Here is a 24,835-nt window from a genome sequence, read left to right as displayed (position 1 = left end):
CTTTGTTAAAGCTATCCACTTGTGGTATTTCTGTTGGAGCAGCACTAGATGACTAAGACACCTTCCCTTCACCTAAGATAACTCTTGTCTACTGTCTAGTTAGTGAATAACCCTCTCTCTCCCTCGCCACCCTCGTAACCATCAAAGAATGTTTTCTTCCGTGTTGAAACCTTTTCTTGAGTTCTTATAATAGTGGTCTTGTACAATAGTTGTCCTTTTGTGACTGACTAAATTCACTAAGCATAATGCCTTCCAGATTCCTCCATGTTATGTTTCACGGATTCCTTGTTGTGTAGTATTGCATTGTGTGAATATACAATAATTTGTTTATCCATTCGACCTCAGCAATTCTTGCATAATTTTTAAAATTAATTTTAACATCACAAATAATATATCAATATATTTTACTGTTGAAAAAAATAGGACATTACAGATGTGGTAAAACTCTATTTGACCATTGCCTGCCCCTCTCCCAACTCCAGGACTTTTCCTCTAGTCCCTGAAGAAAACCACTGTTAGGAGCTTGATGTAATCAGCATAGTGGTCCAGAGCTTGAGTTCTGGAGCCCATCTTCTAGAGTCTGATTGCTAATACTTCCACTTACTAGCCATGTAATCTTAAGCAAGTTACTTAACCTCTCTGTCCTCAGTTTTATCATCTGTAGGGTAAGAATTAATAATAGTAACTAATAGTGTATTTTTTAGAGTTAAATAAGTGTTAAGAGCTTAGGATAGTGCCAGGCTCATAAGGGTTGAATAGAAGTTACTATTACTATAACTCTATATTCATAGAACGTATATAGCATTGCTCTTTGTGTGTGTGTTTAAAAAATGTAATCACATTATATTGTAGATAGCATTTGGGAACTGGATGTTTTTACTCAACAATATACTTTTGAGATCTGTGTGTGTTGATACATATAAATTTAGTTCTTGTTCATTCTTTTAAAATGCTTTATAATGATAATAATAATTCAATATATGAATATACCACATCTTATTAATTCATTTCCATGTTGACGGCATTTGGAATTTGTCCAATTTTTTTTTTTGTATTTCAGGAAATGCTACAATGAATATCCATATATATTCTTATGTATCTGGGCAAATGTTTTTCTAGACTAAATGCCTAGAAGTGGAATTGATGGGTCATAGATTATGTGCATTTCCACATGATGGTCATAAAGTGTGTCCTCCAAAATGTACCAATTTACACTCCCCCAAGAAGAAGTTTTAAAAGGCACATTCTACCTGCAGATCATATTCTTTGACACTTTCTTCTAAAAATTTGAGGCTCTTCTTTTTTTTTAATTTAGGATTTAAAATTTGGGTTTATTTTTGTGTATGGTACAGGTAGTGATAAATTTCTTTCAAATGTTAGGTCAGTTGTTCCAACACTTCTCATGAAGAATCCATCCTTGCCTCCTTTATCCTATGTCAAGTCCCCCTAGATGCATGGGTTTTATTTTTGGATTCTGTTCTATTACTATCATCTATTTGCCCATCCCTGTACCAGTGATACCTGTTTTATATTCTATAACTTTTTAACATGTCCTTAGATCTAGTAGGAAAAGTTCTTACCTCTCACTATTCATTTCTTTTTCAAGGCGTTATTGTTACCCATTTTCATATACTGTATAAAATCACCGTAAGGTAGTATGCATCTACGTGTCTATGCGTTTATTATCTGTATTCTCTACTACAGTGAAAGCTTCATGAGGGCAGAAGTTTTGTTTTGGCCGCCACTATATACCCAGTGTGCCAGTGGCTACTAGAACCAGACCCAGTGTTGTTGTTGTTAGGTGTCATTGAGTTGATTTTGATTGAGAGCAACCCCATTTGACAGAGTAGAACTGCCCCATAGGGTTTTCTAGGCTGTAATCATTATGGGAGGAGATATCCAGGTCTTTCTCCTGAGGAGCTGCTGGGTGGGTTCAAGCAGCCAACCTTTTGGTTAACAACCACATTCTTAACCATTGCACCACAAGGGCTCCTAGACCCGTATTCCAGAAAACCAAACCAAACCTGTTGCCGTTGAGTCAATTCCAACTCATAGCAATCCTATAGGACAGAGCAGAATTGCCCCATAGGGTTTTCAAGGAGTGGCTGATGGATTCCAACTGCTGACCTTTTGGTTAGCAGCCAAGCTCTTAACCACTTCACCACCAGGGCTCCAAGAAGGCCCTCCATAAGTGTTCGTTGAATGAGTGAAAGAACGAATGAATGAATGAATATATGAATTTTACAAGCATACTGTCGAGTTCTATGAAGAATTCTTTAGATATTTTGATTGAGATTGCATTGAATTTTTCAATTTATTTGAGGAGAATTGACATCTTGGAACTTGACACATTCTTGAGCATTCTCATTCTTGAACATGACACATCTCTCCATTTATTTAGGTCTTTAATTATTTTAAATTGTTTTCTCTGTGAAGGTTTTATATACTTCTAATTATTTTATTCCTCACTATTTCATATTTTTGTTTCTAGGTGAAAGGAATTTTTAAATTATTATTACATTTTCGAATTGATTTTGCTGATACATAGGAAAGCTATTGGTTTGTAAATATTGATCTTGTATCCAGCCACTTAGCTCAACTTTCTGATTGTTGCTGTTGTGTTTTCCCAGGTGGATAAGCAGATCACTGCAAAAAAAAAAAAAAAGGTTCCAATCTTTGAACCTTTTGTTTTTAATTTCTGATTGTGTTCATTGTAACTTCCAGCATATTGTTGAAAAGTAGAGGCATCTTGGTTCATTTCTGACTGCATTGAGTGCATCACTCAGAAAAGGTCAAGGTATGCTGCAGCAACAAACAATCCCAAAACCTAGTGGCTTAACACAACAAAAATTTGTTTCTCACTCATACGTCATATCCAACACAAGTCATTGGAAGAGGAGGAATTTTCTTATTGTTGTCACTCAAAGACAAGCTGATGGAGGCTCCATGACTCTGTGAACATGTGCTTCCATGATCACTGTCATGGAGTGAGTTATGTCCCCCCAAAAAATGTGTGTATCTATTTGGCTGAGCCATCATGCCTAGTATTGGGTGGTTGTCCTCCATTTTGTGATTGTAATTTTATGTTAAAGAGGATTAGGGTGGGATTGTAACACATCCTTGATGCAATGTAAAGGCAGTTTCCCTGGGGTGTAGCCTGCACCACCTTTTATCTTACAAGAGATAAAAAGAAAGGGAAGCAAGCAGAGAGCTGCGGACCTCATACCACCAAGAAAGCGGTGCTGGGAGCAGAGCACATCCTTTGGACCTGAGGTTCCAGCACTGAGATGCTTCCAGAACTAGGGAAGACTGACAACAAAGACCTTCCTCCAGAGCTGACAGAGAAAGCCTTCCCCTGGAGCTAACACCCTGAATTTGGACTTCTAGCCTACTAGACTGTGAGAAAATAAATTTATCTTTGTTAAAGCCATCCCCTTGTGGTATTTCTGTTAAAGCAGCACTAGATGACTAAGATAATCACTGTGACAGGAGGAAGGGGCAGGGTGAACAACTTTTAAAGCTTCCACTCTGAAGCTTTAACACGTTCGGTCCACTAACATTTCAAAGCAAGTCCCATGGCCAAGCCTAATTTCCAATAGGAGAGACATGTAATCCTACCATGTACTAGAAGGACAACTGGACTGTGAGAATGTTTCTGACACTCCACCATCATGTATGGTGTTTGTTCCAGGTTTCTGGTAGATAACCCTTTATCAAGTAAAGAAGAGAGTTCTTAAGTTTGTTTAGAATATGTGAAGCAAGATAAACATTTTTTTTAAGATTGTCTTTATCATGAACAAGTGTTACATTTTGTTATTAAATGTAAATGATTTTAAAGCATCTGTTGAGAAGAACAAACATTGATTTTTATCCCTTAGTTTGTTAATCAGCTATACATGTCATTTCTCTGCCCAGAACATTCTCCTCCGTTGCCTCCTCTGACCACGTTGGTTCATTCCTTCTCATTCTTCAGAACTCATTCATTCATTCAGCATTGCACCCGTTTGTTGAAACGTCCCAATTGGTATTCCATCAATTCCTAGAGTCTTGTTTTTTGCCATTGCCTTCACTGAAGCTTGGATTTCTTCCTTCAGTACCATCAGCTCTTGATCATATGCTACCTCCTGAAATAGTTGAACCCTGCTTGCTGAAAGTGAAGAGGACTTGGAGCACTTACTGACGAAGATCAAAGACTACAGCCTTCACTATGGATTATACCTTAACATAAAGAAAGAAAAAATTCTCACAACTAGACCAATAAGCAACATCATGATAAATGGAGAAAAGATTGAAGTTGTCTGGGATTTCATTTTACTTGGATCCACAATCAACACCCATGGAAGCAGCAGTCAAGAAATCAAATGATGTATTGCATTCGGCAAATCTGCTGCAAAAGACCTCTTTAAAGTGTTGAAAAGCAAAGATGGCACCTTGAGGACTAAGGTGCACCTAACCCAAGCCATTTTCAATCGCCTCATATGCACGCGAAAGCCGGACAACTGAACGAGGAAAACCAAAGAAGAATATTGAATAGGCTATGGATTGCCAGAAGAACAAACAAATCTGTCTTGAAAGGAGTACAGCCAAAATGCTCCTTAGAAGTGAGGATGGCAAGACTTCAGCTCATGTACTTTAGACATGTTATCAGAAGGGATCAGTCCCTGGAGAAGGACATCATGCTTGGTAAAGCATAGGGTGAGCGAAACAGAGGAAGAACCTCAATGAGATGGATTGACCCAGTGGCTGCAGCAATGGGCTCAAACATAGCAATAACTGTGAGGATGACACAGGACCAGGCAGTGTTTTGTTCTGTTGTACACGGGGTTGCTATGAGTTGGAACAGACTTGATAGCACCTAACAAGAGCATGCCATATAATTTATGAAATCCCATAGCCATTAGCAATCATCCCGCCATTCTCCCTCCTCCCCATCCCCTGGCATCTACTTTCTCTATGGATTTGCCTATTCTGGATATTTCATATGAATGGAATCATGCAGTATGTGGCCTTTTGTTTCTGACTTCTTTCACTTAGCATGTTTTCAAAGTACATTGTAGCATGTATCAGTATTCCATTCCTTTTTATGGCTTAATAACATCTATTGTATGGTTATACCACATTTTGTTTATCCATTTATCATTTGATGGGCATTTGGATTGTTTCCACTTTTTGGCTATTATGAATAATACTGTTGTAAACATTTGTGTACAAGTTTTTGTGTGAATGTATGTTTTCAGTTTTCCTGGGTAATGCCTAGGTGTGGAATCACTGGGTCATGTGGTAACTCTATGTTTAACTTTTTGAGGAACTGCCAAATCGTTTTCCACAGTGGCTGCACCATTTTACATTCTCACCAGCAATGTATGAGCGTTCCATTTTCTCCAGATCCTCATCAACACTTGCTATTGTCCATCTTTTTTATTATAGCTATCCTAGGGCATATAATGTGGCATTTCATTGTGGTTTGATCGGGAACGCTGGTGGCATAGTGGTCAGGAGCTACAGCTGCTAACCGAAAGGTTGGCAGTTTGAATCCACCAGGTGCTCCTTGGAAACCCTATGGGGCAGTTCAACTCTGTCCTACAGGGTCACTATGAGTCAGAATTGACTTGATGGCAACAGGTTTTGTTTGTTTGTTTGTTTGTTTGTTTGTTTTTGACTAGCTAATGGGAACCCTGGTGGCACAGTGGTTAAGTGATATGGCTGCTAACCAAAACGTTGGCAGTTCAAATCCACCAGCCTCCCTTTGGAAACCCTGTGGGGCAGTTCTACCCTGTCCTCCAGGGCCACTGTGGGTTGGAATTGACTCGACCATAACAGGTTTGGTTTTTGGTTTTTGGTTTACTGGCTAATGATGTTGAGCATCTTTTCCTGTGCTTATTTCCCGTTTATGTATCTTTGGAGAAATGCCTATTGAAACCCTTTGGCCTTTTTTTAACTGGGTTAACTGGATTTTCTTTTTATTGTTGAGTTGTAAGAGTTCTTTAGATATGCTAGATACTAGATTCTTATCAGATATATGATTTGGAAATATTTTCTCTCGTTCTGTAGGCTGTCTCTTAAGAGTTTACTTTTGGACATGTTGAGTTTGAGATGTCTTATATAGACTGACAAGTAGGCAGTTCAATATTTAAGTCTGGGAGAGTTGAGGGCCAAGAGATATAAATACAGGATTTGTCAGTATATGGAAAAATACTATTTAAAATTATGAGACTAGGTGCAATCTCACCAGGCTAGTGAGGACAGAGGGAAGGAAGGAGATGCCAAGAACTCCAAGAACTCCAACATTACAAAGTCAGCAAGGAGAGGAAGAGCCAACAAAGAACACTGAGAAGGGGCAACCAGCGACTGAGGCAGGAGGCAACCAAGAGTGTGTGGTCTCAGAAGCCAGGGGAGAAAGCGTTCAAGAGCAGGGCTTGATCACCTGTGTCAGATGCTACCCATAGGTCAAGAAAAATGAAGACTGAGAAACAACCATTGGGTTTAACAATGGTCATTGATCATTGGTAACTTGACGAAGAGCAGTTTCAGCAGAATGTTGAGGAAGAAAACCTCGTTGGAGTTGATTCAGGAGAGAGTAGGGGAAGAAACTGGAGACAGCAAGTATAGACATCTCTTCCAAGGAGTTTTGTGGCAAACCTAAGATGATAGCAGAGAGAGAAGTGAGGCCAAGTGTGTTTTTTGTTTTGTTTTGTTTTGTTTTTAAGATGGGAGAAACAGCATTATGTTTTATCAAATAGGAATGATCTACTGAAAGCAAAAATGTAATGAGAGAGGGGAGAATTACTGGAGCTGTATCCTTGAGTAGGTGATGGGGACAGAATTGATGCCCAAGTGGAAGGTTGGCCTTTGATGGGGCACAGACAGGTTGTCTGTTGGGGGGTAGGAGATGGAGAGCAGTTGGGAGTCTTTTGTTTCTAAGGGAAGGAAGAGGCAATGACTCTGGCTGAGAATGAGGATGGGGAAGGAGGCGGTGGGAGTCAGCAGAGGGGAGAAGTATAAAGTAGGGATCTAGGGAGGGGAGAACCGGTGGAGTCAGGAATAAGGAGGGATGATAGGATTCCGGTCAGCATTAAGGGCACACATGAGGTCTGTGGTCTTTAATCAGGGCTTCCAACCGGTTCATTCCAGTTCGAAACTTTGCTGAGAATTTGTTACTAACAAGTTTCCTGCTGAAAAATGGCATTTCTACCCCAGATATACTGAATCAGAATCTACATTTTAACAAGAATCCCAGGTGATTCTTATGTATGACTTTCTGGAAACTTCTTAGAAATGCAAACTTCCAGCAGGGGTTCGAACCAGAAGGAACTGGTTCAAGCCGTGTCTTGAATTTTAGCTCAGTTCCGATATCACTTCCTCAAGAGAGCTTTCTGGCCCCCAGACTAAGTCATTCTTGGTAGTAGGTTTTACATGCAACTCTTATCATTACTGAAACCAAATAGCAACTATGTTATTAAATTCTTTAATCTCTGTATCCCTCACTAAATTCCGTGAGGACGTGAGCAGAGACTGGTTAATCGCTGTGTCTCACCGCCTAGCTCCTTCTGCGTAGTTGACTCTCAATACATAATTATTGAATAGTTGAATAAATGAATGAAGTAATGAATGAGAAAAATCCTATTTGCAGCATGGGTGCTTTACAGTCGTCCAGGTTTCTGAGGCCGCCTCTCCCCCTCCTCTCTCCTCCATTTGCCCCTCCCCACCCCTAGGGTACCATGAGCCCCTCTTCCACCCTGTGGCTTTAAGGGCCAGCCGAAGCCGAGCAGGGGGGTGATTGGTGGTTTATTCTAACGCTGGAGGATGAGCTCATTCTCAGCCAATGGCCGGCGCTGCACCCGGCCAGAACCCTGCACCCGGCTGGAGGGCGGAAAGCGGCCTCAGGTGCCTGGCCGGCAGGCTGGGCGAAGGGGCGGCGGCGGGAGGGGTAGGTCTGGCCTGCGCAGACCGAGCTCCTGGCTCCAGCAGGTAAGAGATTTTCCCGGCTCCTCCTCCATCCTATGCCCCGGGCGAGGATCCCTCTCCCTAGCTCTCCGCAGCCTGGCCCCGCGGCCCGTGCATCTTGCGGTCCGGGGATCGCGGGCTGGAAGCGCCTCTGCCTAGGTCCAGGCGAGGCCATGCGGCTGTGCCCGGCCGTACCCGCCCGGTAGGGTGGCCTCTGAAGCCGGAGTCCTGACTCAAGCAGCGCGTCCCGGCGCAGCCAGCCCGGCGTACCCCGGGGCACAGGCCCCAGAGCCCCATGTCACCCTGGGCTGGGTGGAATAGGCAGGGTGCGGCCTCCCTCCTCCTTCTGGCCGCATCCTGGCAAGGGTCCAGTCCTCCAACTCCTTGGGGATATGGGTTACTCGCCCCCAAGCCCCTTCCTGCTCTCCTCCCTTTCCACAAGAGGCAGAAATGACCTGGGGTTGGGAGTTTGGGCCCTGGCCCTGCCCAGGGGGGCTGAGAGAGCAAAGGTGTGAGCTCCGGTGATCTCTACTGACCTCTCCGAGCCCCTTCGCTTCCTGCAGCCACTGCTGTTATCCCTTTGGCCGGTCAGCCACACACTGCTCAGAGGCCACATGGCCTCCTGGACTTCTCAGAGGTGGAGGCAGGACAGAGCCAGCCCCTCTCTGGGGCTGGGCCGGCCTTCCAGGCCTCCTATAACTCTGTCTCCTCAGCTTTCCGCAGTATCTGCCACTCAGTCATTTCAGGTGCCAATAGGCTTTAAGGCCCAGCTCTGTGCCCAGTGCTGCTCTCCATGCGGGGGTCTCACTCAGTGATCACAGGCCTCAGACCTCAGGATGGAGCAGAATGAAGTAAAGCAGGGACTGTCCACTCTGTCCAGAGAGGTGCCATCTGAGCTGATCCTGGCGGGACAAATGAGAATCCCAGAGAAGGAACAGGGAAGGGAGACCATGCAGGGTGGAGGGAGCAGCCTGAGGAAAGGCCTTTGAGCCCAGAGCCCCTTCCTCAAACTCAGGGTGTGGCCTCCATATGCTTAATGTGTCCTAGACACCAGGTTCTGAATCAGGAACATCCCCAGCTCTCTCCAGGGCTCAGCACATAGTAAGTGCTCAAGAAATACTTGTCACACTGGATATGAATTGAAAAGAAAACAGAGCCCAAGCCTTGTTACTGTTACCTCCACTGAGGAAGCATCTGCCCAGTGAAGGGACCTTCCCACATTAACCCTTAATTCCTGTAGCTATTGAAGCTATTAGTCTCCCGAACATTCAGTGGAGGAAGCAGGGGTGCAGACAGAGGTGTCACTCCCAGCTGGGTCCCCCCTAACATGTCTGCCCATTCCACGTCCCAGCCACAGGGCAGCTATGAGCCTGGTGGCCTGCAAGTGCCCACCTGGCCCTGGCCTGGAGCCTGAGCCCTGTTCCCGAGCCCGGTCCCAGGCCCATGTATACCTGGAGCAGATTCGAAACCGGGTGGCCCCTGGGGCACCTGACATGACCAAGCGCGACTACCTGGTGGACGCAGCCACTCAAATCCGGCTGGCCCTGGAGCGCGATGTCAGCGAGGACTACGAGGCGGCCTTCAACCACTACCAGAACAGCGTGGATGTGCTACTCCGAGGCATACACGGTGAGTGCAGGGCTGACTGGGCAGGCGAGGTGGGGCAGGATGGGCCATTGCAGGTCCACACTGGATGAGCCAGCACTAGACTGGCCCTGCAGGGCCTCTGTGGGGGACAGTAATAATAGCCAGCATTTATTAAGCAGTTACTATATGCCAGGCAGGTCCCTGGGTGGTGCAGACTGTTTGCATTCAACTGCTAACCTAAAGGTTGGTGGTTTGAACCCACCCAGCAGTACTGAGGAAGAAAGGCCTGGCAATCTGCTTATGTTAAGATTACAGCCAGGCAAATCTAATCTGCAATACATGAGGTCGCCATGAGTTGGAATTGACTGATGGCGACTAATAACAGCATGTGCCAGGCACTGTTCCAAGGGCTTTAACTGTATTGACTCACGTGAGCCTCACAGTAATAGAAACTGCTATATATGTTGTTGTATATAGAAACTATTTTTTACCCCATTTTCCAGAGGGAGAAACTAAGGTCTAGGGCAGTTGACTAACTTGCTCAAGACTCCACAGCTATTGAGTGGCAAAGTGTTGAACAGTTTTGGTTCCAGAGTCTTGTGGGTTTGACCACTACATTTGATCTCCCTTTGAGCTGGGCTGGTCCTCAGGGAGCTTGCATTTTAGTGGTGGAGACCGGTGAGTCAATGGTGGACAACTATAGCCCCCTGTCAGAGGGGGCAGTGGGGGATGGAAAAGGGAAGCTGCGGCCAGGCTGGGTGGGCATAAGGCATTTTCCAGAATTCAAAATTGAATCTGAGCCCTGAAGAAGTGTAGGTGTGTTCTGCAGCGGAAGGGCCTGGCGGTGTTCAGAGAGAGAACAGCAAAGGCCTGGAGGTGAGAAAAGTGGCCTGTTCAGGGTAACATGAGCATTTCCATGCTGGGAGGGGAGAGGCCGCCCTAAGGCTAGTTTGAGACCCGGAGGGCCTTGGTGGCCAGGTTGAGGGTGGGAGTTGGGCAAGGCCCTGACTTACCCCTCCTACCCTCTGAAAAGGTCCTAAAGAGACCATCTCGAAACCTGGGCTTCAAGCCTGACCAGTGAATTCCTTTGCCCTCCAGTCCTCATTGCCACCCACCCCTGCCCCTGGCCTTTATCACACTGGGCATCAGAGATGGGAGAAGTAGTACTTTCTGAGAGCTTCTGTCTTCTAGTGTAAAAAATGGACATGGAAATCCCTGCCCTGTCCCTTCCCAGGGTGTGATGATGGCCAGCAAGGTGGGGTGTGCCAACTGTAAAGTGCTGTCAGCTGAGGGGTGCCGACAATGGCTCCTGACCTCCTCCCTGCCATCTTCCTTCCTCCTCCTCCTCTCTGGTCTCCCCCAGCCACCCCAAGAGGGCCCAAGAACAAATCTGGGGTCAGAATCTGCTGAGCCAGCCTTAGAAATAGGCGTTTTCTCCTGTGGAAGGCAGAGGGCAGGCCAAGGGAGCTGGAACCCCAGCCCCCCAAGGCTGGTGGAGGGAGGGCAGGGCAGTCCATGGTGACCCTTGTCCCCTCACAGTCGACCCCAACAAGGAGCGCTGCGAGGCTGTGAAGCTGAAAATTACCAAGTACCTGCGGCGGGCAGAGGAGATCTTCAACTGCCACCTGCAGAGGACGCTGGACAGCGGAGCCAGCCCAGGCACAGTGAGCAGATCCCCAAGGGCCTGATGGGAGGGAGGCTCTGAGGGAAGAGCCAGAGGCCCCCACACCCACAGGTGAAGGATTGCCCTGCCTCCTATCCTGGGCTGCAGGGCCGAGCGGCCGAGTATGCCAGGAATGCTCCTGCCGCTCTCCTTCCGGCTTCCTCTGTCACCCAGGCCCTGCATCATTCATTCATTTTCCAAACACTGAATCAGTCTCCCCTCCAGCCTCACTCCCTCACAGAGTAGTTGACAAGTATACACAGCCTCACACCAGCTGGTACACGTGCTCACATACGCACATGATTCTGTCCTTGCTGTGAATGGACACACAGTATTTCAAGCAGGCATGAATTCACAGGTGTGCACACACACGTGAATACATGCACAAACATGTACACTCTCCTTGTATGGTCTTTCCTAACCCAGTGGGCAGTCTCACAGTGAGGGTTGAAAATATGTGCACACGTGGGTGTGCACAGACACACACGTATCCCTCCTGGGATCTCTGTATCTTGTAAGGCTGCTTGTCCCCAAAGCAGGGGCCTGGGCCTTGGTCTTTGAGTCTTGTTCTCTGAGACTTGCATGTTCCCAGGTTATCTCCTCACCCTCCACCCTGGTATCATCTGCCTCCTGTGGGTGGGGATTTTGAGAGGGGGTTTCAGAACCCCAAGCACTACTAGGAAGGGACTAAACAGGGGTGGCCTGGCCCCCCAAACTGGTATGGGCTCCCTGGCTTCTCCGCTCAGCCAGGGTCTGTCCCTGTGAAGTGGGGTCTGCCGTGCCCCAGTCCTGCCGCTGTGGCCCCCATTACCACCCAGGCGGCCAGAAGCCCCTGCCCGCTGTTGACGAGGCCATGGCTGAGGAGGGCTGATTCTGAGGCTGCAGAACTGTCTCTCCTCCGCAGGGTTTCAGCAGCCTTCGGCTCCGGCCCATTCGCACTCTGAGCTCTGCCCTGGAGCAGCTGCGGGGCTGCAGGGTGGTCGGGGTAATTGAGAAGGTGAGTGGACTGATGGTGTGTGCGATAGGGGTGCCAGGTGGGAGAGACAAAGTGCTGGTGGAGGAAGCGGGTCTGTAGCAGCCACTCCCAGTCCACCAAAGCGGGTGGAAAGGGGTCAGAGGGATGAAGGAGAGGCGAGCAGCTGTGTCCAGGGGTTCCCCACCTCCCCCGTCCCAACACACACAAATCATGTCCTAGAAGGGAAAATGTGGGAAATGAGAAGCGGCAGACAGTAGCTGCTCCGCGGCCCTCCAGCTCAGACACACAAAACACCCACTCCCTCAGAGAGACAAGACGAACCACAGGCGAAGCTGTGCCCAGGGCACTCTGCCAGCGCTCACTGCTCAACTGCCTCCACTTCCCGCTTCCCACAGGCCCCCACCCTGCCCTTACCTTGCACCCAGGCCTGCAGCCAAGACTCTCCCCAGACCCCTCCCCTCCCCACCAAGCACAGCTGGCCACCTCTTGTGGCTGGAATGTCATCGTCCCCTGTAACCTGTCCTGCAGAGGGTCCATGCTGGCCTCGGTCACCACAGTGGTTCTTTCCCAAACTGGCTGTTCATCAGAATCACCTGGGGAGCATCTTAAAAATACAGATGCCTGGGCCCCACCCCAGACCCGTTGAGTCAGGATTCCTAGGGTTGTGCCCAGGAATCTGTAATTTTAAAATCTCGTCGGGCGATTGCCGGGTGATTCCACTGGGTCTGGGAACCCACAGAGGAAAGGAGACCAGCATATTTTGCCCGCATCCAGGAGGAGGCTGTGCTGCCTGGGGGGACCGGCCACCACCTCAGCGCCTGGACAGTGCACAGGGCGCCACTGGCAAGTCCCTTCACCTCCCTGAGCTTTGGTTTGCTTGTCTATAAAGTGGGTAAGAATCCTTCCCCAAAGGGTGAACTGGGAGGTAAAATGAAATAATTTTTGGGAAAGGCTGGCATACACCGAGACATTTAATAAATGCTTGATGGCTGTAAATGCTGGTGACAAGAGTGAGTGGGGAGGCGAGTGGGTGGGCCTCCCGTCCCCCAGGCCTGGCTCCAGCTGTTCCTCTTGAGTCCCTGGAACAGGCCCCAGACTGTCAGCGTTGAGCCCAGCCAGCTTCAATCTGCGGTAAAGCCCTCCCTCCCGCTGCATTAGTCTGTGTGGTGGGCTGCCGTCCGATCTTGGCCAAGCACAGCCACTTCCATGGACAGGCTGGAGAGGTGACCACATAAGCATCCCCCAAAGTGGGATCCGCTGAGCTATAGGTGTTCTGGAGAGAGGGGTTCCAGGTCAGACCATTTGGGAAGCAGTGAGTTAAAGTCCCATTACTTTGTTTTTCAATTATAGAAGTTCTTAGAACTTTTAGGATGCAGATTTACATTATGAGTCCCTAAGAGGGAGGTATAGGACAGAATTCCCCACATTTGTTTGTTTAACCCCAGGACACATACTTGCTGAGCCTTTAGAAAGCCAGTATTCTGAGCTCTATGCATATGGAAAGCACAAATTAAAGCCGAGCTCAACCATTCTGTCTTGAGATTGCCCTTCTGTTCCATTTCTCGGACATTTATCTACTCCACCTACCTCCTGGCTCCTGCTTCCATTCCCAAACCAGGAACACCTCTTTCCCCAAATTAGAAAGGTGGTCGGGCCACTGGGCCCAAGTCCCCGAGGCCAGGCCTGGATGCCTGCTGTCACCCCCATTCCACCCCACAGCTCTGCCCAGGCAGATCCGGGCAAGAGGGGCAGTACAGCCAGCAGCAGCCCTCAGGCCCAGGGAGGCAGCAGAGGGCTTGCTTAGAAAGAGCTGTGAAGTGCCCCCAAAGGTGTCTTAGTTGTTGGGGTTCACTGGGCTGAGAAGGGGGTCTCTAGGGACTGAAGAGATGCTGGCGGGGTCGGGGGCTGGTGAGTGGGTCAGAGACTAGGCAGGCAGCTGACTGGAATACTCAAGGGTCTGCTGTCAGGGAGTGTGGGGGCCTGGGAGGTGTCACCGGGTATTTGCCGAGCTTCGTCCAGGAGCCAATCTCTGGGGAAGAAAAAAACGCTGTCCGAGTTATTTAGAGGGATGTTTAAACCAGAGCTTGTAACTGACAGGCCCCCTGCTGAATTTGGACCTCATACTTGACTTATTTGGTGTTTTTTTGTTTATTAGTCACCAACATTTAAAAGTTGGCAGATTTCATAGAGAAGTCCAGATTTCCTGCTTCTCTTGAAAAATTGGAAGATTGAGCACCCGTGGCAGCAAAGCATGGTGTAGGGGCTGCCCACTTTAGACCGCTCCAGTCCTGTGGTTTACTGCTGTCCCGCCCCACCCAGCCCACCTCCTCACATATCCTGCCCCGGTGGGCCTTGGTGTTTGAGAAGCTGGTTGAAACTTTTGAATTTGTTTGCTCCATGAGAGATTCCCAATGGGCTTTTGATACTTGGGGCTTTTTAAAAAAAAGAGTTTACTGCGTTTCACCAAAGCTTTCATTATCTCTGTGTCCCAAGAACTCAGTTGAGTTTCTTTTTTAAAAAAAGGTTTCCTTTTTTCAAAAAAGGTGAGAACAGGCACCCAGAACTGCCCTCCCATCTTCCCAATAGTAATGCTTACCTAAATAAGGTACTTTCTCATTTATAAAGCTGTTCCATTAAATCCAAACAGTTGCCCTGGGAAAAAAGCCCTTTGCTGTCCAAAACAGTAGCCACTAGCCACATGAGACTATTTAGTTAAAATTAAGTATTCCATTTCTCAGTTACACTAGCCACATTTCAAGTGCTTGACAGCCAACTGGTTAATGATTCCCGCATTGGACCACGCAGAGGTAGAGCACTCATATTGTGGCAGGAAGTTCTGTTTGCACAGCACTGCATTTTAATAATTGTTTTACAGATAATGAAACTGAAGTTTATAGGGGTCAAGTGACTAGCTAGTGCTCTGCCCCCTAGACCACTGGGCAAAAGAAGGTTTTTTGTTTGGTTGGTTGTTGGTTTAATAGAAAATGCACCCTCTGCCGCCTTTTTGAGATATACTGAAAGACATAGGAGTCTAACAGAGGAAACAAAACAAAACAAAATCTCCTACCTAACTCCAGAGATTGTTGTGTTGTTGAGTGCCGGTTAAGCACTTGGCTACTAACGGAAAGGTTGGTGGTTTGAACTCACCCAGCAGCTCCGGGGAGAAAGACCTGGCAATCTGCTTCCATAAAGATTAAAATAACAACCAAACCTATGCTGTCGAGTTGATTCTGACTCATAGCGACCCTATGGGACAGAGTAGAATTGCTCGATAGGGTTACAGCCAAGAAAACCTTATGGGGCAGTTCTACTGTCATGTGGGGTCGCTATGAGTCAGAACTCAAAGATAGTCATTGTTAATGTATTCACCTAATTCTTTCGGTATAGATGGGTAGATTTTAGTATTTTTTTAAAACACAGCTGTTATCAATCTATGGATCAAGTTTTGTATCCAGCTTCCCCAGCTTTCTCTGCTGGTTTTTTCAGACTCTGGAAATTAGAGGGCCTTGCCCAGAACACCGTGGTAGGGAATCCTACTGGGCAAGGGACAGTGGGGGATTATCCGGAGTGTCAGTATTGTGGGAAACTCTGTTCTCCTAGATGTCCCCAGAGTTTTCTTCCTTTTTTTCCCCAAACATTGCACAAGTTTGCCTGGGAGCCAGGGCCAGGGTGGGCCTCTCTGGCCGTTGGAGGATAGACCTCTGGTGGCCAGAAGGGATGCCTGACTCCTGCTGCATTAAGGGCCCCAGGGAGTCATCTAGTCTTCCGCCTTCATTTTACTGATGGGGAAACTGAGGCTCAGAGAAGACGGCACTTGCCAAGGTTACCTAGCTGCAACCCCAGCTATAGTTAAGTCTGCAGGGCTCTGGAATCAGCCTACCTAGGTTCAAATCCTGGCTTTATCACTTTTGAGTGGTGGGACCGTAGGCAACCTAACCCCTCTGAATCTCAATTTATTTATCAATAGAATGAGTTACTAATTATACACCCCCCTGGTAGGGTTGCGAGAATGAGATTAAATAATCCACGTAAATTGCTTAGCACAGAGTAAGTGCTCCGTAGCAAGTGTGGGGTTTTCCCTGTGTTAATATGAACAATAGTCACTGCGGATTACTGAGGACATATTATGTTGTGGCAGGCACAGGCTGCTGTTTTGCTTGAGTTGTCTGCTTTAACAGAATCTTCCTAATGACCTCTGGGAGCTCTGGTGGCACAGTAGTTAAGAGGTCGGCTGCTAACCAAAAGGTGGGCAGTTCAAATCCACTAGCCATTTCTACACTGTCCTATAGGGTCGCTATGAGTCAGAATCGACTGATGCCCATGGGTTTGGGATGACCTCCGAGGAGCCCGGGTGGTGTGATGGTTATACACCTAGCTGCGAACCAAAAGGTTGGCAGTTTGAACCCACCAGCCACTCTGCAGGAGAAAAACCTGGTGATCTTCTCCTGTAAAGATTACAGCTTAGGAAACCCTATGGGGCAATTCTACTCTGTTCTGTAGGGCTGCTGAGTCGGAATCAACTCGACAGCACATAACAACTTCTGAGGAAGTCCCTGGATGGCGCGAACGGCTAAGCACATGACTCCTAGCTGAAAGGTTGCTGGTTCAAAGCCACCCAGAGGTGCCTTGGAAGACAGGCCTGGCAATCTGCTTCTGAAAGGTCACAGCCTTGAAAACTTTATGGAGCAGTTCTACTCTGCACACAAAATCAACCCGACCATCACAACCAATGACTTCTGAAGTAGGTATTGCTAGGATCCTGTTTGAAGGTTAAGAAGAGCAAGGTTGGGAGAGCCACGTAACTTGGTAAATGTGATAACTGACATTCTCATGCCTTTACGATTCACAAAGTGCCTTCCCAGCGTGGCCTCAACAAACCAGCGATGAAGGGAAGGTGGATATTTTAAATTCCTGTTTGGTAGGTCACTTCAGTGAGAAAACAGGTTCAGATATGTCAGGTCACTCGCTAAAGGTCCAAAGGCAGTGCCCATTCCTCAACTGTCCCAGGTGGCAGCTGTCACCACTGCCCATGGTCTGGCCTCGAGGCTCAGCTCTCAGCCTACCTCCCACAGGCCCGGTCAGGGCCCTCCCTGGGGAGTATCTGCAGGCCAGGCCATGGCCAAGGAGTCACAGCCTCAGGGTGCTGGTCTTGCCTCCGCGTGCCCCTCCTCAGGGCTGAGTCCTCTGCCTTCCTGCCCTTGCACCCAGCCTGTGGCTCATCCCCTCCTGTGCCTGTGGCCACCCCTACTCCTACAGAGATGAGCCAGGGGCCCAACTCCAAGCACGGTCCTGACCCAGCAATTAGCAGGCCGCTGCCTCTGACCACAACCAACACAGGAAGAAAAGGGCTGCTTTCTAAAGACAACCTCCAGAGATAAAGACTTTATTTAAAAGAAGAGGTTGGGGCGGGCAGGGGATGAGACCTGAAGGAGCTTGCCAAGCCCGTGTGCTCCCGGGCATGGCTGCTTCACACTCTCAGGCCCTCAGCCTCCTCACTTATAGAACAAGAGATCAGAGGAAGTGACTGAGGTCCCTTCTGGCTCTGACACCCATAGACCCTGCAGGATGGTGTCAGGGGCTCTGGCTGGGGCCTGGGGTGAAGGGTTGATCTGCCCTGGGCCCAGGTGGGAGAGGACCTCCCAGGCATGGGCAGGGAGAAAGGGGTATGTATCACCATCTTCTGCTCATTTGGGTAGCTGAGGTAGCGGAGGCTCTGAAACGACTTATCACACCTGTGTGAAGCACCTACCAAAAGCCCTGCTCCACGCAGGGCTCTGAGAATACCGAGCTGGGCAGTGTGGTCCCTGCCCTGACAGAGCTCACCATGCAGTGGGGTGACAGGAAATTAGACACAGTGGGATAAGCCTCCCCTAAGGGTGGCAGAGGAGCCCTGGTGGTGCAGTGGTTAAGAATTCGGCTGGTAACTGAAAGGTTGACTCCAGCAGCTCCCCAGGAGAAAAGGCCTGGCAATCTGCACCCATAAAGATTAAACCAAAAAAACCCAAACCCCTTGCCATTGAGTTGATTCCAATTCATAGCGACCCTATAGGACAAAGTAGAACTGCCCCACAGGGTTTCCAAGGAGTGGCTGTTGGATTCAAACTGCCGACCTTTTTGTTGGCATCCAAGCTCTTAACCACTGTGCTACCACAGCCTAGGAAACTCTATGGGCAGTTCTACTCTGTCACAGAGAGCTGCTATGAGTCAAAATCGACTTGATGGCACACAACAAGGGTGGCAGAATTCTCGACTTCCAAGCAAGAGGCCCAGGTTTGATTCGCTGGGTTTGATGCACCTCATGTACAGCCACCACCTATACATCAGTGAATGCTTGAGTGTTGCTATGATGTTGAACAGGTTTTAGCAGAGCTTCTAGACTAAGACAGACTAGGAAGAAAGGCCTGGCGATCTACTTCCAAAAATCAGCAGTCTGATCCTATTGTGCATGGGGTCACCATGAGTCAGGACCGACTCGAAGGCAGCTAACAATAACAATAACAAAGGGTGAGCCCAGAGAGCACTGGAGATAGATTAGGGGCCCCAAGCCCAACCTGAGGGTTGGGAAGGCTTCCTGGAGGTCTTGCAAGGGTGCATAGCAGGATGGGATCCATGGCAGCCTGGGGGATGAGCACGCTGTCTGCACCACCCGAGCCTGCCCTCCCTGCCCGGCCCCTGGAGTGCGTCGGCCTTAGTAGAAGAAACTGGGGGTTGGGACTGGAGCCATGGAGCCCCAGGAACTAGTGTGTCCCTTGACCGGTGTCTCCTGGACCTCGGCAGGTGCAGCTAGTCCAGGACCCAGCGACTGGAGGGACCTTTGTGGTGAAGGCAGGTGCCACCCAGCCCTCTCCCATTCTGCATTCCTCTTGCGGCTTTCTCAGAGCTCCTGGAGACTTCCACTATCTGGAGACACCCAAGCCAGAACTGCATCTGAAGCCCGTGCCTCCCTTCAAGTCCAAAAGCTTCATGTTCTGCCCTTAAGCATGCCTACTGCCTCCCAGACAGACTGACACATGCTGTCTCATTCTTGGATGGAAGGGTGGCAGGGCCTGGGTTCCATGAGGAGTGAGGGCCCAGGTCAGGAACTGGGGGAGGCAGTTGCTCCTCAGGGTGGCTCCCACTCTTCTGGTTGCCCCTGAGGCTCAGGCTAGGACTTCCCCTAGCAGCAGCAGCAGCAGCAGCAGCAGCAGCAGCCACTGGCCTGTCCCCAGCTGACCTCCCTGGCCTGCCCCCTCCCCAGAGCCTGCCCAGGTGCCATGTGGCGAGCCGAGAGCGACTGACCATCATCCCACATAGCATCCCCTACATGACAAAGCTGCTGCGGTACTTTGTGAGTGAGGACTCCATCTTCCTGCACCTGGAGCATGTGCAAGGTGAGGGGGCCTGAGGGGTCCATCAGCTCCTTGGGCTTTTGGGGCATCATCCTCACTTGTCCGCTTAAAAATGCTGAGCCCTGGGCACAGACCTGCCTTCCTGGAGGATGACTGAGGGGATCAGGCCATTGTGGGGTCTGTGTGGGGCCAAGGGGGTGGGGACATCCTGGGGAGGATGCCCTACCCAAGGTGGGCATGAGGCCATGTTTGCAGATGTGTCCTTTGTCACCCTTGCTTCCACTCTTGGCTCCTTTAATGCTCTGCTTTTACTCTTTGGTGTGGGAACATGGGATGGTGGTGACTGAGCTGTAATGACGGGAACTGGGTTGTGTAGCACTAATTACTGAGCACCTATAATGGTGATGGAGTCCCTGGTTGGTACAAACGGTTAACGTGCTCGGCTGCTAACCGAAAGATTTGAGTCTACCCAGAGGCACCTCAGAAGAAAAGCCTGGTGATCTACTTCTGAAAAATCAGCCATTGAAAACCCTGTGGAGCACAGTTCTACTCTGACACACATGAGCTTGCCATAAGTGGTTTTTTGGTTTGGTTTTAGCATGGTGACTTGCATATAGTAAGTGCTCAATAAACTGTAGTTGAACAAAGGAAAGAAGGAAGGAATAAAAGTCATGACAGATATGCCCTAGGGAGGGCTCTCATGGAGGAGTGCTGCGTCATTCAGCCTTGTACAGACCTCTCACGGGTCCTGCCACTGTCTGTCTCCCAGCCATAGTCTCCTCTGTCCCCAGCTCCTAGCCCAGGGCTGGCATTCAGGAGGCGTAGGAAATGTTTCGAGGCTGGGTAAGTGGAGAGGGAGGAGCCCTGGTGGCACAACAGTTAAGCGCTTTGCTACTAACCGAAAGGTTAGTGGTTTGAACCCACCCAGCAGCTCCTCGGGAGAAAGACCAATCTGCTCCCATAAAGATAACAGCCTGGAAAATCCTATGGGGGAATTGCTGCTCTGTCACATGGGGCTGCTATGAGTTGAAATCTACTTGATGACACCCAATAACAACAAGTGGAGGAGAGGAGAGGGCAGGCTAGGCCGAGTGATGGAGGAAGCAGAGGTGAGGGGGCTGAGCTAGGCTGGGACACCTGGAAGGTAGAGTGTCCACAACCAAGGCAGAAGGGAGGCAGCAGTGGGACAGGGACCCGGTGTCCATGCTCCTCTTCTTCCCTGTCCCTGTGCTCACTGCTCCCTCTGCATGGCCCAGGAGGTACTCTCTGGTCCCACCTGCTCTCCCAGGCACACCCTCAACAGTTTGGACTCGAGTCTGGCTCTACCCAAGAAAGGAAGAAGGCTCAGCTCGACTCCCACCTCAGCCTCCTGAGCCCAGTGCTGCACCCCCCAGGCCGCCCCTACTGGCAGGACAGAGTGCTCCTGGGACTTCCAAGGACTTCTCAGAGCCTTCCCCCAGCCAGGGAAGCCTCCTCCATCGGACCCCAGAGAGAGGCAGAAGGCGAACCCACAGCCAAGACCAGCGCTTCCCACTCCTTGGACCTGCCAAAGGCCTTGAGTGGCTGCCCGCATCTCCAAGCCAGGCGGGAACCTGGCCAGAGATTGGACGCCAGGCCCCCTCGGGGGCTCCCTTGGGTTCACGAGGGGGCTGGCCGGGTGCTGGGGGGCTGCGACCGAGGCAGAGTTCCAAGCTGCCCCTCAACGGTTGAGGCCAGTCTGGGGTCTGGCAGGGGCACCTGGAGGGTGAGGGAGGAGCAGGTGAAGCAGTGGGCAGCCGAGATGCTGGTGGCACTGGAGGCGCTGCACGAGCAGGGGGTGCTATGCCGGGACCTCAATCCCCGGAACCTGCTCCTGGACCAGGCAGGTAGGTGCCTGGGGGGTGGGGCAGTAGGCCGTCTCACCCTACCCCACCCCTCAGCCAAGGGGACCTCAGAGGTTATCTGCTTGGCCCTCTGTCTCCATCCAGCCATTTGACACAGGACTCTAGGCCAGAGGCTGGTTGGCCAAGTTCGAGCTTGTAGGACAAGTCCCTCTGTCCTCATGAGTCTAGGGCAGCAGCCCCTAGGAATGCCCGAGGGTCTCTGGGCCTCACAGGGCCATGCATGCCCATGGGATGGGGGGTGGGGGTGGGGGGCCCTGCCTTGTGACTGGTTTAGAGGGAGCCCTGGAACCCTGCTCCCCCATGCCAGAAGCTCAATCATGGCTAACCTCAATTCTTGCTCCCCCTTGTTTCTTGCCTCCCACACTGGACAAGGTCACATCCGGCTCACATATTTTGGCCAGTGGTCTGAAGTGGAGCCCCAGTGCTGCAGGGAGGCTGCGGACAACCTCTACAGTGCTCCAGGCAAGATTGGGGGCAGGAGTGGCCCCTGGATCTTGGGTGCCTTTGTGTGGGTTGGGCTAGGGGCTGAGGATGGCAGAGAGACACGGTGGGTGACTGGGCAGGATGTGTAGAATGGAGACGCACCCACCTTCTTGGGTGAGGCTGAAACATATGCAGTTGTGTTCTTGTTCCCGCAGAAGTGGGTGGGATTTCTGAGCTGACTGAAGCCTGTGACTGGTGGAGCTTTGGGTCTCTGCTATATGAATTGCTGACAGGAATGGTAAGTTGCTGGGCAGCGTGGAGAGCCAAGTGAGTGCCACTGAGGGCAAGCTGGTGTCAGGGCTGAGGCTGCCTGGCTACTGGACTGGATGTCCTACCAGCACAGCTGCCCTCCCCCACTGCCACCCCCATAGGCCATGAGAGAGACAGGAAGTCACCCAACCCTGACCATGCTCAGTACCACCACCACCACCCCACCCCCCACCCACACACACTACTACTAGCTAATGAGACCGTCAAACTTACGTGAAAGAGACTCGAGTTGGAGTTGGGATGGTCAGGAAGTTTCTGGAAGAGTTGGCCTGGGGCTAGGCTTAGAGGGTGGAATTTGACACAGCCTTCTCATCCCCCCCAGTCTCCTCTCCGTACTGCTAACTCTTCCCACCCATGCCCTTTGGGGCTGTAACCGCAGGCATTGGTTGGAGGATGGAGGAGAGGGGCCAGCAGCTGCCCCGCCCAGCCTGGGTCCACAGAGAGCTCATGGTTCCGCCTGCAAACCCGCCTTGCTCAGGATGGTGCTCTCAGCTCTCTGTCCTTCCCCACCTGAGCTCAGCACAGCACCTGGGGCTGGTTACATTAAGCAGCAAGGGAGAGGCCAAGCTGCATTTGAGCAGGAAATGGCCAGAATGAAGCAGAGTAACCTGAAGTCCAGATCTGACCAGTCTATCCTAACTCCCTCCTGGAGTGACTGCTTTCATCCCATAGCCCAGGACCTCTGAGAGCCCTGGATGCAAATATCCCCACAGGGTGGTTCTCTCACTCTCTGGCTCAGAGTTCCTGGCCTTCCTCATGGAAATTTCTTGTAGCTCACCTTTATCTCCAGACAGAACTCTCTGCCCCGCAAAGCTGCACCTTTCTGAGGCGCAGAGAGGTTCTGCTTTCTTCCCGCCATAGCCTTCCCTTCACCCTCCCTGACGGTGGCATGCCACGGACTGCTGTCACATGTGTAGCCCATGGAGATTTCTTTTCCATTAAGGAGACAGATTCCCATGATGTTCCCTGTTTGCACCCCAGGATTGGTGCTTCCAGCAAGCTTGGAGCCAGAGGGGCCTGGGTTCAGACCCTCACCTCTACACAGTCCCTTTACCTCTCTGGGCCCACTTCTTTAAAATGAGAGTACTAATACTTACCTTGAAGGTTGCTGTGGAAATGAAGGATAATGTATGTCACACACCTAGCACAGTGTCTGGCATACAGAAGATCCTAAGCAAAAGGCCACTTCAACATCATTACTATCATCATCTCCAGGGGAGGTGACATGGGAAGAAGTAAAATCTTGGCTGCCACTGGAGTGCACGAGTGTACAGGCAATGCTGGGTTGCCTTCTCAGAGGCCCTCCCCGTGTCTTCCCAGGCACTGTCCCAGAGCCACCCCTCAGGGATCCAGGCCCACACCCAGCTCCAGCTGCCTGAGTGGATCAGCCACCCTGCGGCCTCCCTGCTGACTGAGGTGAGGTGCAGCCAGCCTAGAAGTGGTGGCTTCTTGGGCTGAGGAGTGGGTTCTGGGAAGGCAAAGCCCTGTGTGTGGACAGGCTGCCCTGCATACTAGATCTCATGTGGGTACAGAAAGGTGCAGGGACTGTTTTTCTATATGTTGGTGGCCAAGCGACACCAACTGTTCCTCAGAATAAAACTGGGGGCTCTGTGGGCCGGGGCTAGCAGGGAGTGAGCCGCTACTGGAACCATGGTGGTATTAAGTCCCCGGAGGTCAGCCCATGCCTTGGGAAGTGGCAGTAGGGTAAGGGCCGACCAGAGTGCTAACCAGGCCTTTCTCTGCAGCTGCTGCAGTTTGATCCGAGCCAGCGCTTGGGCGCTGGAGGCGGTGGTGTCAGCAAACTCAAGTCCCACCCCTTTTTCAGTACTATCCAGTGGAACAAACTGGCGGGCTAGGAGGGATGGAGAGGGCAAAGGAAGCAGCAGACCTGGTCTCGACCTCCTCTTCTCTCCGCCTGTCACCCAGCTGGCTTCTCTAATCACTGGGACTCAGGCGCACAATGTGGGGCTGCGCCTTTCCTACTCAGCCCCTCCCCTGGGCCTCAGAATTATCTCCAGGCCTTTTCTTTGGGGCTACCGCCCAAGAAGTGACTTGGGAGTCTCCCAGCCAGCTCCTGGAGCCCTTTCTCCTCATGCCCGAGGAGGAGGGGCAGGGACCACCCACTCCCTAAGCAACTGAGACCCCTTCCACCCACAGTGAACAGATGCCTGCTGAGCACATGCCTGCGCCAGGCCCCTTGCTAGGCACGTTAAAAGGTGCCTACTGTCGCACTGGCTCTAACTATCGACCACTTGCTGAGCCTGCCATGAGGTTCTGGGACTCACTTATCCACCAGGTGTGCCCCAATCGGGACATGGCTGGAGACTCGTCTCAGGATGCTGGTCTACTCGCTCAGTGGACCCTTCTGGCTGTCATCTTAGCCATGCAACCAGTGAGCCTCTTCTGCCAGAGGCGCTTCCTGTGGGGGCTGGGGAAGCAGAGAATTTGCAGTGTGCATGGGAGCAAGGTGCAGATAGGGAGATCCACTCCCCACTCCTGACTAGGTTCCCCATCATGTGATTTCAGACTTTGAAGAGCAAAAGGAAGGGGCAGGGAGAGGAAAATAACAGATGAGGATGAGGAATGGGAGGGAGGAGTGCACAGCTCTGCTACTTAGAGCAAACACGAAACAGCATAAAGAGCTCCCTCTCCCAGCTGGCCCACGCTATAAGGACAAAGAGGGGCCTGCCCCATGGGTCCA

The 24,835-nt window shown here is 50.3% G+C and overlaps 1 protein-coding gene across 1 annotated transcript; it reads left to right on the top strand.

Moving 5' to 3' along the window:
• Positions 1–9,308: 9,308 nt before the first annotated feature.
• Positions 9,309–24,386, top strand: RPS6KL1 (ribosomal protein S6 kinase like 1). The gene is made up of 10 exons (XM_004371046.2): positions 9,309–9,573; positions 11,071–11,195; positions 12,099–12,191; positions 18,948–18,995; positions 19,408–19,540; positions 20,755–21,363; positions 21,754–21,843; positions 22,020–22,102; positions 23,455–23,550; positions 23,880–24,386. Exons 1-10 carry the CDS (start codon positions 9,309–9,311, stop codon positions 23,988–23,990), a joined length of 1,653 nt encoding a protein of 550 aa, XP_004371103.1. The 3' UTR covers positions 23,991–24,386.
• Positions 24,387–24,835: the final 449 nt, after the last annotated feature.

The sequence above is a fragment of the Trichechus manatus genome, unplaced genomic scaffold, assembly GCF_000243295.1.
Source record: "Trichechus manatus latirostris isolate Lorelei unplaced genomic scaffold, TriManLat1.0 scaffold00010, whole genome shotgun sequence".
NCBI lineage: Eukaryota > Metazoa > Chordata > Mammalia > Sirenia > Trichechidae > Trichechus > Trichechus manatus.
The sequence above is the reverse complement of the archived record's forward strand: the minus strand, read 5'-3'. Positions and strand labels throughout refer to the sequence as shown.